General features: G+C 32.2%; 1 protein-coding gene across 2 annotated transcripts in view; it reads left to right on the top strand.

The window, feature by feature from the left end:
* Gpdh1 (Glycerol-3-phosphate dehydrogenase 1) overlaps nucleotides 1–19244 on the top strand; it is a 34679-nt gene extending 15435 nt beyond the window's left edge. Inside the window, exons 3-9 of one of the 2 annotated variants that reach the window (XM_089632476.1) lie at nucleotides 3467–3607; nucleotides 4760–4867; nucleotides 9095–9241; nucleotides 11433–11616; nucleotides 12128–12281; nucleotides 14119–14211; nucleotides 18956–19244. In XM_089632476.1, coding sequence (XP_089488602.1) covers nucleotides 3467–3607; nucleotides 4760–4867; nucleotides 9095–9241; nucleotides 11433–11616; nucleotides 12128–12281; nucleotides 14119–14211; nucleotides 18956–18995 — 867 coding nt within the window. In that variant the 3' untranslated portion in view covers nucleotides 18996–19244. Of the gene's footprint in view, nucleotides 1–3466; nucleotides 3608–4759; nucleotides 4868–9094; nucleotides 9242–11432; nucleotides 11617–12127; nucleotides 12282–14118; nucleotides 17060–18955 lie in introns of those variants that run through there. The other variant, XM_089632477.1, reaches the window with a different exon arrangement.

Below are 19244 nucleotides of genomic sequence, written 5' to 3'. Positions count from 1 at the left end.
ACATCTAAGTAACTACTATTTTTACATCTAATTAAATACTATTTTTACATCTAAGTAACTACTATTTTTTGCATTGAAGTAACTACTATTTTTACATCTAAGTAAATACTATTTTTTCATCTGAGTAACTACTATTTTTAAATCAAAGTAACTACTATTTTTACATGTAAGTAACTCCTATTTTTACATCTAAGTAACTACTATTTTTCGCTTACAAAATATTGCTTATCATTAAAATTTTACACTGGATTAAATTTGAACAAACTGAGAAATATATTTTACAGCAAACGGGTGAAAATATTATATCAAAATAATTTCCCAGTGCCGTTATTAAATGACAGTATTTTTTCTCAAAGTGATATAATATTACAATGTTTGTCCGCGTTAAGTACTGATAAGATAAGTGCGAATGCTTAACGGGAGAATACACTCCGCTTCAGCTTTTTTACAATAATAACACAAAAGATAAAAGTGTATCCAAGTTTGATATTCCATTACACGAAACCGGTGACTTATGAGACTTTCATAAAATAGATATTACGAGCATATGAATTTTGTAATTTGCCGCATAATATCCATGAGCAGATAAGATACTAGCAGAATTGTAATAATCCTTATTTGCACGATAATGTTTTATTTGTAATACATTTCAATTAACTTGTAAATTATTTTTATTTCATTTCAAAAGTAGTTAGGTACTTATTTTTATGTACACACGTGAAAAGTAAATTAGTTTCCGAATTAGAATTTTTTCTCAGATGAACTAACTAACTAACCATCACGCAGTTTCTGGGGGTAGACCGTAAAACAACTCGGTCTTGGCACACACTCCTTGCCTCATTCACATTCATACATCGTCTCATACATACTCTTCTCTTATTCTGAGTCTTGACATAAGTATCTGATTCACGTGAAAACGGCGAATTATAGTAATTAAATTAACTCCTCACGCTATATGTTCAGTTTTTTGAACAAACAGCTATTAGCCGTGGAGTCAATTAATCGCTTATCGGAACAGCTCACACGGTCTCATAGAAATCGTTGTCTCCTTTACCGTCATAATTAGAAATATGAACTAAACGGTTATTGAAAGAAAAAATACCAAGCTTTACATTCAAATTTAAAAGTTAACCACAGAATAATAAAAATATTCACCTCTATGGAACCTAAGGTTCCGACTGCAATTTGTGAAAAATTTATGAATCTTTGTGAATTTTTAATTTATTATTTTTATATGAAATGATAAAAAAGTGAGGTGGCAGTAATGTTTATAATACATTTGTCTGCCTAATGTGAGCCATTTTTCAAACTTTTTATGTTTGGTTTATAAATTTAAATATTTAAAAATGTAATTGTTTATTTCTAATAATACAATTGGAAGGCGTATTTTATCACCTTTCAAATACAGTTATTAGTTTTCGGATACATTCAGAAATATCCGATTTATTTAGATTTTATCGAGAAGCGAAAATACTACTAAGAAATGTAACGGTCAATACAACCTAAAGGGTTAGAAGAGGGATTTCATAAAATAGTTTTTATTGTGAAATTTTTTCTTACAACTTACTGTGTTAAAAATACTATTTTACTATGCGGTAAGTTGACAAGCCTTCGCAAGCTCGGAAATCATTTTATGAATAAATTATATCTTACACATACAATATACAAATGCCAGCGAATTATAGAGCTTGATTTTTTTGCTTTCAACTGTAAAAATAACAGAGGATTATAGTAATTGTCGAATACTACTGTAATATATTCAAAGTATCTTCGTAAGCTTCTACTTATTTTTGTCGAACGTGACGCTTCTTTGTGAGATCAGCACATAAGTTTCCTTATTTTAGCCTTTTTCACTGCTAACCTTTGAATACTTTTTCGAATACAGTTTTTTCCAACACTGATTTCTCCATTGTGTAATCGCCTAACTATCAATGAGGTCACATAGTTGAAAATCTATAACTCACCGAATGATTTCGTTTTGATAAGATTTACAAGGTATGCATTTTTTTACAATTTTATGAGTTCTATACATCGATAGACGAATGTGGTCCACATGAGTAATATGTAATATGAGTTCATGTACAACTCTGTTGCCGTGCCGTTTGCAAAGTCATTGTTGAGCGTGAAGCTTGTGATAAAACTTATGTTATACTTGAATACATTTACATGTTACAAACCCACACATTCGCATATAATACCAGCTTGGAAATATTTAACACATTGTCAATTGTTAGTTTTTTTTTTTTAAATTTCCAAAAATAGAGTCCGCAAAAGCCTCAATCTAAAATAACTAACCAATTTATTTTGGTTCCGGTGTCATTTTTAAGATCCACGTACCACATGCTGTCTAGATATTGTTAGCCGAATGTTTTGTACGCTGAAAAATGAACAGGCTTCCAACAGCACAATATATTTATTAAAATCATTACCGTTATTGATCATATCTTGTAAAATTTCAGTTAAAAACGATTTATTTTCTGATACGTCCAATATTCATAATCAAACATGAAAAATGTAAAAAAAAAACTCAAGAATTTATTTAGGATAATAATAGGTTAATCCAATGACATTACAATACATCTAGATGTTATTGTCAAATGTATCTAAAAAAAAATGCGGCAAACTTGCGTTTCCACTAAATTCTTAATGCAAACGTTGTTAGTTTATGATGAAAATACATATTCAATGTACGTATGAACAAAATGGATTTAGGACTGGGCGGTGTTTTTGTATTAAAACTTGCATGGAATAGCACATCCTACATCACGGGTGCGAATTATACTACCCTGCGCTTTTTCGCTCAGTCTAAGACAAATACAGAACATCATATGAGATGACCTACTGCCAGTAGCTGTCCTTGTACTTATGTTTCGATATGTTCGCTATCTCACTTTCTCTAATAACATTTAAAACCTTCAGGAAACAATCGATATAATTGTATTATTTATAAAAATAAGTAATTTATGGAGTATCAAATAACTCCTACGCCAAGCTCAAGAGCTAGCACTCTTCATTGGAGTAGAAATTCAATAACTTATGTTTTTCACTATTACCTATGATCATCTAATTTTATGTAAAATGTAACAATGTTATAAGTTAAACAATAAAAAAATAAAAAAAATGTGTATTTTCGAATGAAATGTTGTTCTTTGGATTTTACTAGTGTTTGCCATGTAATGAAAACACTTTCTCATCAAACACGAGGGCATTTTTGCACTTATTTACGCAATTTGGTTAGAGATAGAACACAACCTCAGGCGACGCTAGACAGTTTAGTACTAAAACTAGTAAATTGAAAGTAAGTCAATTACCGTATCTTTTCAACATGTCTATATATATATTTTTTTATTATTTTTACATCAACTCCACACAGGATGCCCTGAGGAAAATAATTTCCCTCAGGGCCTATGTCATCTTTGGGAATGCTTTGTGATCTGGCTTTAAGGCTACTTTTATGCATTTTCAGGTGGCCGTTCCCGATGTTGTTGACGCAGCCAAAGACGCAGATATCTTAATCTTTGTTGTCCCGCACCAGTTTATACGAAACCTCTGCTCCACATTACTTGGAAAGATCAAGCCCACCGCGGCAGCGCTGTCCCTAATCAAGGTTTGTATAATCCTAATTACACATTTCGCCACATATCACAACCATTGTACATTATTATTCTTGCTAAGGCTGATTTTAGTGTCACGCCGACCGCACGCGCACCGTCGGCGCTGATGGTCGAGATATATGAACTTCTAGGAAGCGTTTTTGAATGACGCGTAGCTATCAGCGCGCAAGGTGGTCAGCGCTGATGTCTACGCTGCCGTACGCGTCGCGCGTCGGCGCCGCGTAGCTGTCAGCGCTGACGATCGCACGAGCGCCTCTGCTTTCAGCGAGCGTTCTAGTGTCGAGCGGAGCAGACGTCATCGCGTGTACAGTCATGGCGAATCGCGAAGTGGATACAGGTCGAGTTATCGATGAGGTTCGCCATATGACAAGACAAAGTCTCCAGCAACGGCTTTCTGCTCAATCAATGGATGAACATGGAGTCTTCGTCGTTGCCGGTTTTTATTTTTTTGGGATAGGTAGTACAAAGCAGTAATAACTAATACACTCCGCATTTTGGTCTTCGACTGTACAGTGAGGCGGTCAGTACGATACTGAAACGAGCCACGCTGAGCCTCAGCGCTGACGAACTACGCGCTGATCTATGAGCGCTGACGGTGAGCGTGACACTAAAATCAGCCTAAAGTCATGCAACCTTTATTTCTGTTGCAAGAATCGTTTATGTGAAAGAGGGAGTATTTATTTGAGGTGTTAATTTAAATCTATTTTTACAATGTGCATTCATGTTGGTAGCATGTAATGATTTTTCACTGAAATCATAAACATGATGTTAATTTTTCTAGTTAGAAGGCCAATAATTCGAAGTCTGCTAACTGAAATATTTATTTTGTCTTCTTTTTGAAGATTTGAGTTCCTACCCATTTATCACTGTTGAAGTAACTATTCCAATTTTGAATTAGAATATAAACCAAAGGAAGGGAAAGTGAACTTCTTTTGTTTTCCGTGTTATTTGAATATTTCTGTTTATGACAGTTCTGTTGTCGCCTTTCATTACACAAAACTATCCAAGATAAAGGGTAAAAAATGAATGTTTTTCCATTTGTCAATTAATTAGATGAAAGTCCTACCATTGTAGTGACAGTATAGTACATATTTGTTGTGATTGATTTGTATGTGTTTGATCGGGTGTTATTTTTTTGACTTCAGGGCTTTGATGTAGCCGAGGGAGGTGGCATTGACCTAATTTCCCACATAATTACGAGGAACCTGAAGATCCCCTGCCATGTGCTCATGGGGGCTAACTTGGCCGGAGAGGTGAGCTCACTTTTATTATTTTTCAATACCTATGTCCTTCATAATGTTAAACTTAAAAATATGTCTGAACTTCTTCTAAACCAGGGTTGCCAATTATCACAAAAGTTTCAGTGTATCCACAGACTGGGAAAACTGCACATTTTCTGGCAATGTTAGGAAGTTTATATTTTTTTTGATTAGTTTATGGTAATGATTCTTTATTTGTAATTGCTGGCCCCCTAGCATGGACACATTGATGAAAGTTTTATTAATATTTCTGTAACTAGCCATCATTATCGGGGAATACTGCAGATCTCCAATGAACAAACAAAACTTCACGTCTACAAAATATACTTAATTGATAAAACCTTTATCGATGTGTTTGTGATATGGAGGGGCAATTTGTAAAGGCCTTGATATCAAAATTTGATATTGGCAGAAAGAAAATTAGGAAAAAGTGAAACCCAATTCATGGCCAAAATAATGATAATGAATGCATGAATCAGGCAAAAATGGAATGCTCTGGAATACCCGGAATAAAATTGGTATCATCTCGAGACAGGTGTTTGTGGTTTTAACAGTTTATTGTATCGTGCATTTCCTGTGGAACAAACCCACAAACTAGATAACATACGACGTGATAATACTTGTTGATTAGGTACAATGGGCACGCTTATTTTGTCAGTGGGAATTGAACCCACAATCTACGTATCATATTGACCTTTAGATTTTTGTAAGTGCGCTAACTGCTTTACTTTTCACCTGCTAAATCATTACATTCATAAGGACGTGATGATATTAAGATTGGTGATACGGCTGTACTTTTCAGTGGGGACAAACCCACAATCTACAAATCATATGTGATGATATATGTACTCAGATTATTGATACTGCGCATACAATTTAATATGTTTAAAACCAAAATTTATGTTTGTTTACCATGGTAATGATCATATATCAAATGATTAAAATATTACTTTAGTACATGATATCTATCACAATAATTCATTATGTCATAGTAACTTATTGTACCATTAGGCAATAATGATTATTTAGTCATGCAAGAAGAATCAATTATTATTATTATTCATCGTAGATAAAATCTGAAGATTATGACATCAAAATTATTATTTTCGCAATTAGTACTTGTACACATTAGAATGTTTAAAACTATCTAGATTCAATTTGAACATTTTTTTGTAAATTTTTAACATAAAATTAAAACTTCTTTCGCATCAGGGAATTGAGTTTATACAAACAAGTGGCAGTGATTAGAATAGCTTATTAATACCGGCTATTTCCAGTTTTCACATCGTCTGATGTTCAAGAAAGCAAGAAAGTATTGTACCTACACAATATAAATATATTGTTTTGAATAAAATATATACTTTTTGGTATTTCAAGAGTTGACACAACTCTTGGCACCGTTCAAATATATGTATAATGTATCAGTGAACCGTATTTACATTGCAAAAACTACAAAAATGATCACATTTATAACCTGAGATTGTTATTTAAATGTAGAAGGCTATCAAACCAAGTGTATTAAGATGACCCCATTGCCTATGAAATGATTATCTAGCTAATATTACACAAGTACATAAAACTTACATAAGTAGGAGGTAATGAAATCAAAATTATTAATTTCACAATCAAAGACAGTGGAATTATTTTACCACCCGGTTGGGGAGCATTGTGGGGCGGATTAAGGTAGGGGCTGTAGGAAGGGATTTATCAATGCGGATCTTGAAGCGGCACGGGATATATGAAGGACGAAAAACAAATGCCGGTAGCTCGTTCCACATTCGAGCTGATTTACAAAAAAACGAGTCGAAGACACGACCCATTCTGTAGAGCTTTACGCACTTGCTCCTTAAAGTAGGCTCCATTAAAATTGTTGTAGAACAGACTCAGCATGCGTCTGTGCATTAGATCTGGCAATTGGTCTGTTAACAACAATGCAGTCCAAAAATAAATAAGAAACATATGTTACTAATGTTTGTTTATTAACTATTAAACAATAAAACACCTTTTTTTAATAAATTTTCTCGTAAAAGAACAGTACTTTTCGATGTAAAATTTCATTGTAATCGGTGGATGCCGCTGACGCTCTTGCAATAATCACGAAGAACACTCGATTCTAGGAACGCTGCGGACTACTAAATTAACGTACAAAAACTGACGAATTAGGGTAGTTGTTATAATTATGTAGTTATATGTTACATCATTACATAAAATATGTTACAATGTACATAGTAATCATTTCAATGTAAGATGTACCACCACAAAAGCTGTTCTATTATTTTATTACTAGCGCAGACAAATCGTGGGATATTATAATTGTAGAATTCGTGAAACTGAACGTATTTACAGAAAAAAAAAATGCCTCAAATTTAAAAAATTACGATATCTGTCAAAAATTTAAACAAAATAAATACCTACACATTTCAAAAACAGAATTATTAATTAATAAAATAATTCCGGTACCTATTTTATCACTTATCTGAATCGTTTCCACAGTCAGTTACAATTTTGAAAATCAAAGCAAATCCGAGTTCATTGAACCGGAGTATAAACAATAAAGTACATCATGTATTATTAGTAACGGAAAAAATATTTGAGTTTTTGTTCAAACAGGCACACAGATAAATATACATTTTCATTTGTCTAATTGTTTCATTTCATTTGCCTAATTGTTTCATTTCATTTTATTTTTCTGATCAGCAATTGTTTTTTATGGTAGTGTAAGTGATTTGGCAACATATCAATTATTTTGATACAAGCATAGAGCATTATAAGAATGGGCTTATTTATAGTATATGTTACATATTATATAATTTATTTACTCTTTTTATACACCCATGGAATTTTTACATTGGGTATATTGAAATGCTTACAATTTTGTACATAAGGGTTATAAAAAATGGTTGCAAAAAATAATTTCTTACATTACAGTGGTTTAAAATTGGATCAAATAAAAGAAATAATAATAAACTGAAATTATCAGAAATAATATCTTGACATTAAAAAATTTTTAGAGGGTAAACATTAACGTACGTTATAATCTATACGTTCATAGATGGCATTAATTTAATTATTTTATGAAAGGCATACAAATACAATATTGGATGTAATCACCGATACAGCGTTGTATTTGAATGCCTTTCTTGAAAATATTGAGTTTTTAGACCAAACTATTTCTTCATATTCCATATGTATGGGAGCAAAAAAATAATTCGATGTAATATTTGATTGTTTAAGCATAATTTGCAAAAAGTGTATTTTCATAAAATAATCAAATTAACGCCATCTATGAACGCATTCATTATAACATGCGTTACGTTTACCCTTAAGTATATTTTAAACATCGAATTTGTTACATTAAAAACTTTGATATTGTTGGTATATTCATTTGCTTAACTATGTAGGCGAGGAATTGGCATGTTTGCCACATAATTTGTTTGTGAATGGTAACATTGAAATAAGTCCTTGTGAGTGTGTTGAGTAGGTACTCCTAAATCGACCAGACTCAGAAGTTTGCAATTTATTTGCTTATTTTTCTTAATTTTATTTTAATAACTATGCACACCACAGGTTGTCAATGTGAATACAATTCTATGTAATTTTACATCATAATTTATTGTAATACTGGCGCTTGTGAAAAGTCTCAGAATAATTCTCGACAAATCAGTTCCAACATTGAAAATGGCAATTAAAATAATTTTCTGTTCAAAAATATTAAATATATTACTAGCGCAGACCTGTGATAAATCAAAGGATATTACAATTAAAATTATGAACAAAAAACAATAAAAATACCTTTCTGAAATACTTAGAATCATTTTTAAAATGACACTTAAATTTAAAGCAAATTTTTGTTTACTGTGCCAGATTTCACGCAAGACTAACTAACTCACAGCACAGAAAATTAGTTGATATCTTTGAAATAGATTATGTACCTCTTCAGTTATTTTTGGGCTTGATAGGATATAAAGAAAGTATATTTCCTCACAGCAGAATTACTACGTCTGTACTTACATCATCGCTAATAGAACCCTTGGAACGTCCTGTCTGCTTCTAGAAAACCCCCCCGCTCCTGCCGGTCTTCTCCTGTCTCCCTCCAGTTCCCTCCATACTGTCCAGCAATCTGCGTTTAGGCCTCCCCACCCTCCTTGGTTCTGCGGGTTTATTACAGAGAAGCCTCTTTGGCGGCCAGACATATTAACTATATCATTATTTGTGTTGTAGGTAGCCGAGGAGAAGTTCTGTGAGACCACCATCGGGTGCCGGGATGCCACCCTGGCCCCCGTCCTACGGGACATGATGATGACACACAACTTCCGGGTGGTGGTGGTTGATGATGAAGACGCGGTTGAGATTTGCGGAGCCCTGAAGGTAACATACATAATATGAACAATTGTTCATTTTATTACAAACTGATCATTTATTATCTTTTCAAAAATTATCCAGTCAATCTTATATAATGTTATTGCATTAATAAAATTATAAATTTTATTCAATTATTATAATAAACTTTGACTGTTAAATCGTTTAATTTACATAGTCTCACACATATCATCATAAGCAATAACTATTTATTAACTATTTGTGGTATTTTAAATAGGTACATCTACAGCGCCCTTGTGGTGATTTTTGACGAATACGGCTGATATATATATAATAATATACATGGTGTCCGGAAACTCGTAGTACAAGCGGGAAACTGGTGAATCTACCAAAATGGAGTCGATTTTGTAGTATAATTTTTTTTGATTTGAGCTTTCGTTTTCGAGTAAATCGAGTCAGAAGTTGATTTTTTTTTGATCAAATTCTTATAAATTATTACTGAAGATCAAAGTACCCAACTAATTAAAACTATTTAAAAATTTAAAAGTAAAACAAATAATGATGAAAAAATTTGAACCCTGAAATAGCCGAAAAATATATTTTTTTGGTTTTTTTTTTTTTTATAAAAATGCTCAAATCAAAAAACTTTATGTTTATTTGGGTTCCCCGTGTGGTATACATTCTCCAGTTTCCGGCTTGTACTACGAGTTTCCGGACACCATGTATATATATATATATGTATCAGCCAAATATTAAATATTATTATTATATTACGTATTTATCTATGTACTAATACAATCCTTAAACAAGTATTATTTAAAAAACAATTTTTTAAATAAATCAGTCGGATATTTTCGTAATTTATGTTTAAATTTTGTATATATTTTCTTCTAATTTTATTTCTTCTTGGTTTTTTCTGAAGGGGAGTCTTACTAAATTTATTTTCGTGTGTTTAAAATGATGTATGACCAAGTATTGGAGTAAATCATTTTTTATAATTCTTTCAACATTTTCATATATATTTTTTTTTCTCGAGTATAATTCGTAATTTGTTTCATTAATTATTTATGATATTTTGTTAATTTATATAACTTTTTTTAAAATGAATCATTAAGTTTGTGGACATTCAATTATTTGTGACATAAAGGCCAACTGGTTTCGGCACAACCATGCCCTATGACAGATAAAAACAGTTAATATCTGCCTTGTCAAAGGTATAGTTGTCCAGAAAACTGGTTGATATTTTATTATAAATAATGTGATCTACAAATAGTAAGGACGGGTTGTTTGATCAATTTATCAAATTTCAAAGTTGATTTTCAAGTTATGTGAAGGTTCTATTATTATATAATTATTTATCAGTTGCTTCACAAAACTGAAGTAATAACAGAACTTGAAAATAAACTTTAAAATTTGATGAATTGTTCAAATTCTGTGAAACAACCCGTCCTTAATGTTTCATTCATAATAGTAGTCCCAGAGGGCGTCGATGAATAAACTTCCTTCTCACGTGCTTGTATGAAAACGAACAAGACAGAAGATACCAGAATGATGACCGTCGCGTACAACCTCTCTTGTGCTACTATAATGATTTTATAAACACAACATACTTAATGAATGTTAACAAGTTCTGGGATCGTTTTCCTGCAAATGTCATGCTATTCAGTATTTTGACTGTTCATTCTAGCTTTATTTTTATTGCCAACATAGAATAAAGAAGAAAACTAAAAGTATAAATTTGAAATAACTTATTTTTTTTAATTTTGTAGGACAGGATTGTTAATCCAATTACAGTACAATCTTTTCATTCTGACACTAACATCTGGGAAGATAATTAAACAAAATAGGCTATTTACAGAGAAATGAAATACATCTACTGAAATTTCATTCAACAACGCCATTCCTCTTGTCTTGCTATGTTGTGCTAGTACATCTCTTCTGCCGTGTAGTATCTTGAACTAGAAATGGCGCCGACTACGGCTGAAGTTAATTTATCCCAATAGCCCAGTGCTCCATCTCATTTATACTCGCCTGACATAGTAGATCTTCATCCCACTTGAATTTTGTAAACACAGTTTTGTATTGGACATTTGGGCCTCGATTAGGCAAATATTTGGATCACGAAACACGCTCGCAAGGCACTTCTTGTCTTATTCTTTATTCTACGATTGCCAATGAGTTAAATTTTTATGTTTATATTGGTACTCATGTTATTTAATGCAATCACTATTGTTTTCAGAATATTGTAGCTTGCGGTGCCGGCTTTGTGGACGGATTAGGCTTCGGTGACAATACTAAAGCTGCCATTATTCGATTGGGTCTGATGGAGATGATTAAGTTTGTGGATGTCTTTTACCCCGGAAGCAAGCTGAGCACATTCTTCGAATCATGCGGTGTTGCTGATCTCATCACCACTTGCTACGGTAAATATTGATGCCTCAAAGCTACCTTATATTCTCTACCCTCGTAATCGTTTACTGGATATCGCTGCTAGGATAATATTATGTAAACCACATAAGTAAATATAAATTAGGTGCATAAATATGATAAAAATGTTCTGAAAATGTGGTTTTACAATTTTTAAATAATCGAGCATAATATTATAAATTTAATAAAAAATATTTTGCACATTTTGCATTTTGATTAAATAGCTTATTTGTTAGGAAGCTTGGGAATGGGTTTATATAACATAATTTTTTGAGATATGTGCAATGTTTACATTAATCTTAAATATTAAATATAAAGTCTTAAATATTGAAATTGATGTGGTTGAAAAACTAATCAATCACGTATGTTTAATTTGCACTCAAAATATAATATGCACTACAATAATGATTAGATTACTTCTGTGGCGCCGTTTTCATGGTACCATCATCTCAAGGGCGCAAAAACTGATATTAACACTATTATAAATGTTTTTTTTTGTACTTGAAGGTGGTCGCAACAGGCGCGTGTCTGAGGCATTTGTGAAGACTGGAAAATCCATCAAGGAATTGGAAGTTGAAATGTTGAACGGTCAAAAATTACAGGGACCTTTCACTGCCGAAGAAGTCAACCACATGCTCAAACTTAAAGGAATGGAAAATAAGTATGTTTTTCTTTGCTTTCTTAGCTGTGCTCAATCCATTAGGGGCCGTTCAAGTATTACGTAAGCAGATTTATTACAATTATTTACCCCCTCTTCCCCCTTGTCACCAAAAGTAAGTAAAAGCTCTTACCCCCCCCCCCCCCCCCACCCATGCTTACGTAAAAATTGGTACCTATATGCATTTTTCTGTTAATGTATTCTGTTTTATAAACAATTCAACTTTGGCGAAAGAGGATCAACGGTAACACAAATATTAACTTGCTTTGATTTGCTTACAACACGTCAAATCGTCAATCGTACTGAAACGAAACAATAGATTGATGGAAGAAATTTTGACAAGTGAGTAGCGCGCGGTAATTCCCCCATTCGCTTCTAAGCGAGTACCTAAACATATTAATTATTCGTGGGAATCCCCGAATATGTATTCGGTTTTCAAACATAGACAATGTGTGGGTTGCCAATGTGTAAAAAAAAAATAACTACTGCTGAGCAGTGCTGACGTAATCACTATCTCGACCCCCCCACCCCCCCATGTCATCAAAAATAAGCAAAACAAAGACCCTATAGTGCTTACATAATACTTGAACGGCCCCTTACTAAGTACTGGGTACATATAAGGGTAGCTTTTGCATTTCTAAGTTAAATTTACGACTTATGTAAGTTTTTTATACTTATGATAATTAATGCTCGTGCAAGCTCTTCGGAATTTTAACTTATCGTTGACGGCAATCCATCAAGCGGTAATAAACCTACATTGGTTGGATTAATACAGGATTTGTTCAATGTGAGGGAATAGTCTTCCAATGAAAATAGAATCACCCCTCATCTCAATTGTCTTTCATTCAGGTAAAATCATCACCAGCTTTTTGGCTCTCCTGAAAAGTGGCCAAATATGATTTACGCGGTGATGGATTGCCGTTGCCCGTGTGTAAGTGCTCACAGACCGATACACTTCTATCATAATTGGCGCAATTTTGTCAAGACAAAAAGGCGCAAATAAAGTGTTGGTTTAGAAGTTGCCTAGAGAGAAAAAATTCTTCAGGCGCTTTCGTTCCGTTAACATCAGAATTAAGAAAGGAATACCAATAGCATATCTTTAATTTTTTACGAAAAGCAACCGCCTTCGAATACATCGGTCATGTTAGAAACATTGATGTTAGAAAGGATCAGACCGCTATTCAAAAAGTAGGATGCCCATTTTTGGAAAGCTTTTTACCTTCTGAAAAATAAATTATTTAATTCATCTTTTTGATTTTGTTACTGACCATTCATTACTGTAAGGGTCTTAACTTATCAAACTGTGAAAAGACTGTAAAAAAGGATGTGGTTAACCCACAAAAACACTTAGGACGGGTTGTTTCGGAGAATTCGAACAATTCATCAAATTTCAACGTTTATTTTCGGGTTCTGTGAAAGTCCTATTCTAATTCTGTTATTATATCATTATAGGCTAGTTGCTTGACAGAACTAAAATAATAACAGAATTTGAAAAAATCTTTCACAGAACTTGAAAATTAACTTTGAAATTTGAAGAATTGTTCAAATTCTCCGAAACAACCCGTCCTTAATGTTAGCTATTTAAGAGAAAAACTATGTTTGTTTCATCAAAGAAAATTGGCTAAACGAAACTATTTTAGTGCCATTTCCATGATTTTTATTGAACTTTTAATTTAATAAGTCCACATATACAAATATGTGTTTATCTTAGCTCGACATTTTTCAGTTTAAATAATTTTTCATTTCTTGTCAATTTTGCGATGAGGGTCTTTGAAAAAATTGTGTTGATTCTTGCACATTATGTTGAAATAAGCCTTGTCTAACCATTAATCATTTCTAGGTTCCCTCTGTTCACCGCCATCCACCGCATCTGCATCGGAGAGCTGAAACCATCCGACATGATCGACTGCATCCGCAGCCACCCTGAGCATATGTAAGCACCGCCACCTAACCACTCCTAATAACCAACCACTCCCACCCCTGTAGAAATAAAACTAATGTGTTTTAGATTATTGTTGCTATATTACTAGGAAACAGTTCAATACATACCTTGACATATTTTTACATTGTAGACAATTTGGTATTTATGTCACTCACTTTCTTTCAACGTAACATTTTTGATAGTTTGTGATATGTCACTTGCTGTCTTCCAAAGAAACATTGTTGAAGCTTGGGAAATGTCGCTTACTACCTTTCAAGGAAACATTGTTGATAGTTTGGGATATGTCGCTTACTATCTTTCAAGGAAACATTGTTGATAGCTTGGGATATGTCGCTTACTATCTTTCAAGGCAACATTGTTGATAGCTTGGGATATGTCGCTTACTATCTTTCAAGGAAACATTGTTGATAGCTTGGGATATGTCGCTTACTATCTTTCAAGGAAACATTGTTGATAGCTTGGGATATGTCGCTTACTATCTTTCAAGGCAACATTGTTGATAGCTTGGGATATGTCGCTTACTATCTTTCAAGGAAACATTGTTGATAGCTTGGGATATGTCGCTTACTATCTTTCAAGGAAACATTGTTGATAGTTTGGGATGTGACATTCTCTATCATTCAAGGAAACATTGTAGACAGTTTGGTATATATGTCATTTGCTATATTTTTCAAAAAACATTGTAGATTTGGAATATGTCACTAATCGGAAATTAGTGTTATCGGCATCTTTTGCTTCAGGTTACATGAATGTGTATAATGATTTTAAAGTGTTTATTTTATGTGAGCTGGGTGTGTTTTGTTATATGTATAATTATGTGCAATTATTCATCTCTTAGTTGTTTTTTGTAGTGCCTATGATTTCTCAAACATATTCTTATATTTAATCACTATTTTTATTATGTACATACACATTACCTGGTGACATTTTTTCTTAAATTTTAAAAATATTCCTCTGAGGAACAATAAATTATACAGAGACCTTTTATTATTATATTGTACAGGTACACACATTATATATTTATTATATTTCTAAACTCAAATCATTTTATACATAGTATTTTTCTTGGATATCTTAAATAATATGTAAACAACAATATATGTACACAATTTAGTTTTTAAATTAATATTTTTATGTCAATTTTTTTTTATCGCTAAAAACTCCAAACGTACCTAACAATTTTCGTTTTTTAATTTGATAATTGGCTTTACTTAATTGGAAATTGTTGAAATTTGTGTGCTTGCCTTGCTCAGGATATTTGGCAGCTGCACTTAACCTGCAAAAGTCGATAAGGCATGTGAATATCACTAATTTTAACAAACTATTGGTGCTTTATAGTAAAGGTGCGGATTTAAGATATGGATTTTAACGTTAGTATGTATTACTAAATATTTTCAAAATGTGAGAAAATCATCGAAAATGCCTCAAAATTATGATTTCAATGATTTTTTAATAACATTTAACTCAAAATTTTTATAAATCTATTGAAAAATATCATGTAAAATCATTTTTACTTCCGTGCAATATTATTTTTTGCTAATAATATTTAGTAACATAAATTATTTTGTAATATAGAAGTACATATTTATAATACATTGAGTACTTATTAAGAAACTGATTATGAAGTGTTCATTAAAAGACAAGAAGTATGTTCGTAGTTAATAGTTACCATATTGTCATATTCCAAAGTAGCGGTTGAAAGTGGCTCAGAAGGTATTTGCTAAATGTTGGTTTGTATGGAAAATGGATGGTAAAATTACACATTATCTAATTGCAAGAAGCTGTTTGATCCAGTTAATGACGTATAAGAAATTAAGAATGTATTTTGGAGAGATGTAAATAATGCATTAAGATTTTTAGCTTACTTGCATTACATCTTTGGCCAACAACAAAATGCTTTAATTGTTTTTTACTATGCAGCTAAACGATTTTAAACATATTTTAAATGTGTTTGGTTATTGCGCCAGCAGAAAAGTTGATGAATGAGCGTTTTTGTTCAATCATATTTGATTTTAGTTCTAGACTATACTATCTGGTTTGGTAAATTAGATATTCAATTTTAGTCTAGGCATTTATGACAGCGCATAATTATATAAATCTGATATAATTCTTGCTTCAATTTATTTAAGAAATGTCTTACTACACTATGCATTATGCATATTTAAGAGCAGCTTTACAAAAATGATCACAGCTAAAAAACTAATAATTGCACCTCTGTTACAACTGTATTCCTTCTTACAGCTGTACGATACACAACATTATGACATATTGAACAAATGTAATAGGGCATTTAGTTTTTATAGAACTCAATTCTCTGTTAAATGTTGCATCCATTTTACTAACATTGAAAATCTTCATCTTCTATTTTATGTTCTTGAGTTATATTTAATCACATTCAGTTACCCACACATTAGAGACATACGTAGATAGAATTGATAATATTTATATATGTTATTTAAGATTGAAAAGACAGAATTGGTTGTTGCGAGTAAGACTTTACGTATATTCTATCATGTGTTTGTATGTTGTCATATCTATGGTTGTTGGATTTGTAATTAATATAATTTTAATAAATATGTTACCACTAGATTACACAATATTCGAGTCCAAATTAATCTTAATGTTGATAAAATACAGGAAACTAGAAAACTTATAGAGTTTATTATATTTCTTTTATGTTGGAGGACCAACACGTTAACTAATATTATCTATTACTGTAAAGTGTACTTTAAAATTTGCAAGCTTTTAAAGTTTATTGCTTCCAGCATGTGATTTACCCGAAAGAAAATGTAAAAATGAGATTTAATAGTTTTGAAAATATATAAGATTATACAACACAGTTGCGCAAATTTTATATCCCTGTCATTAACTCCACTTCCCTTTCTGCAGATTTGCTCCCCAGAGAATCACTATCTACTGATGATTCAATGTTGTTACTAACTGTCTTCTGATTCATCAACCTTCACCTATCCCACCTTATCCCTTGCATGCATCGCTGAAACCTTTCCTGCAAAACTATGTAAGTTGTTGTGCATGACCCTATCATTATTCAATTATTTTAAATACAGTGAAACTCTCTTAAGAAGTTTTTAAACTCTTCTTAAGCAGGAAAACCTAAATAAGTGGGATAAATTGGGCCATTTTTCAAATTCATTCTTCAATGGACCTAGGAGAGATTAAATATTGAAGATAATATTAGTGATTTTGAAATGAAAATTTGAAACGGAAAGGATACGGTCACATCTGGGATTTGAAGCCAGGTCCTTCGCCTTGCCTGGGCGCTGCTCTACCAACTGCCCTAATGGGACCATATTTTCTTCGGTCATATTTAACTGTATCATACTTCGAATAAGAACTACCAACATTATCTTCATTTCTGACAATCCTGGTGAACTTTATAAAACGAACCGGGTGACTGTTAAAGGAATGAGGTAAAAAGGGAGATAGCACAATGGGCCTATGGCCTAAGTGCTCACGGGAACTATATGTAAACCGTCTCCGCTCTATTAATAAATCTTCATTTTTCTCCCCGCGCATTTTTATTGGCCGCTATGTTTATGTAAGATCGCAATTCAACTCAAAATAAATGCAATCTAGATAGTGTCTTGGATCAATATTTCCTATTTTTCTCAGCACGGGTAAGCCACCCAGTGAGGCCAACATTACTGGATTGTACTATGAAATGTAAAATATTGTACCAAAAAAAAAAAAAAATTAAATGTGCAACTTCTATTGGCTATTCTGCAAGTCTAAGATGAATATTATTTTATCCTTTATTATCATCCTCTTAAGTGGGAATTTCTTATGCGAGTTTCACTGTAGATCATCAGCTTGCAGTGAAAATCCAATAAATGCATACAATCAAATAAGTGCATTGTGGATTTAGTTGCAAGCCGACATAATATGTAACATTTGTTTTCACGAGATTCGAGTAATACATACTACAATAAATTGGCAATACCCATCACAATTATATGCATACCCATTCTTAAAAAAAATTACATCATATGATTTTAGGTACATAGTACATATTATTATGTATGTCATTTAAATTTAGTTAGGAAACATTGATGACTACCAATCCTTACCAGTTTGTTCATTGCCTCATTTATAGTGTGCCCGGGGGGTAAAGTGCGCTAACATGATGTTAGACGTAAAAAATATTAAAAACTTTTTTCGAAATTCTAATGTTTATTTTCACATTGATGACTACCAATCCTTACCAGTTTGTTCATTGCCTCATTTATAGTGTGCCCGGGGGTAAAGTGCGCTAACATGATGTTAGACGTAAAAATATTAAAAACTTTTTTCGAAATTCTAATGTTTATTTTCCCATACATTATTAAACATTTTTTTACCTAAAAACTACCTTAAAACTTTGGAATCTCCCAAAATGTTATCTTGTTTACTTGCACTATCATATAGAATCACCCCCCCGAAGTTAGCGCACTTTACCCCCGGACACCCTGTATAAGAACTATTCTCAATAATACAAGCCTACTTAGGGGTTTGTTCGTTTATCAGCATGGGTTGCCTCAATAATTCACGCAAACAGGGTGTTATGTATTCTTTAAAGCTATTTGAGATATTGAAAATGCTTGGTTTAAATATCTTTTTTTGATTCCTTAAGAAAACTCAATAGAGCAGAGTACCTACATAATTATTATTGATGCATGGAATCCTGTAGTATATTTTGGTTATATCATTCTAACAATCATTTTTCACACACTTTTAGGTACGGACAACATCTCCTCCCGGCAAAGTGTTCTCTTTGAAAAGTTCTACTTTAGAAATCAAATTTTTTTACCACATTTTTTTACTTTTGTTACTAGTTCAGTAAAAAAAAAAAACCTTCAAATTGTACTAATATTAATGTTAACCATGTATATATTTTTATGATTAAATCATATTTCTACAAATTATAACCAATATTTGAGAATCTAACATTCAAATGCATATTAATTTAATTCCACATCCAACATACATTTCTTTTCAATAAATTTTGTGTCCATTTCATTGTGCCT

Source organism: Hesperophylax consimilis, chromosome 6 (assembly GCF_061612785.1).
Source record: "Hesperophylax consimilis isolate HC1 chromosome 6, BYU_Hcon_1.0, whole genome shotgun sequence".
Classification (NCBI taxonomy): Eukaryota; Metazoa; Arthropoda; class Insecta; order Trichoptera; family Limnephilidae; genus Hesperophylax; species Hesperophylax consimilis.
The sequence above is the reverse complement of the archived record's forward strand: the minus strand, read 5'-3'. Positions and strand labels throughout refer to the sequence as shown.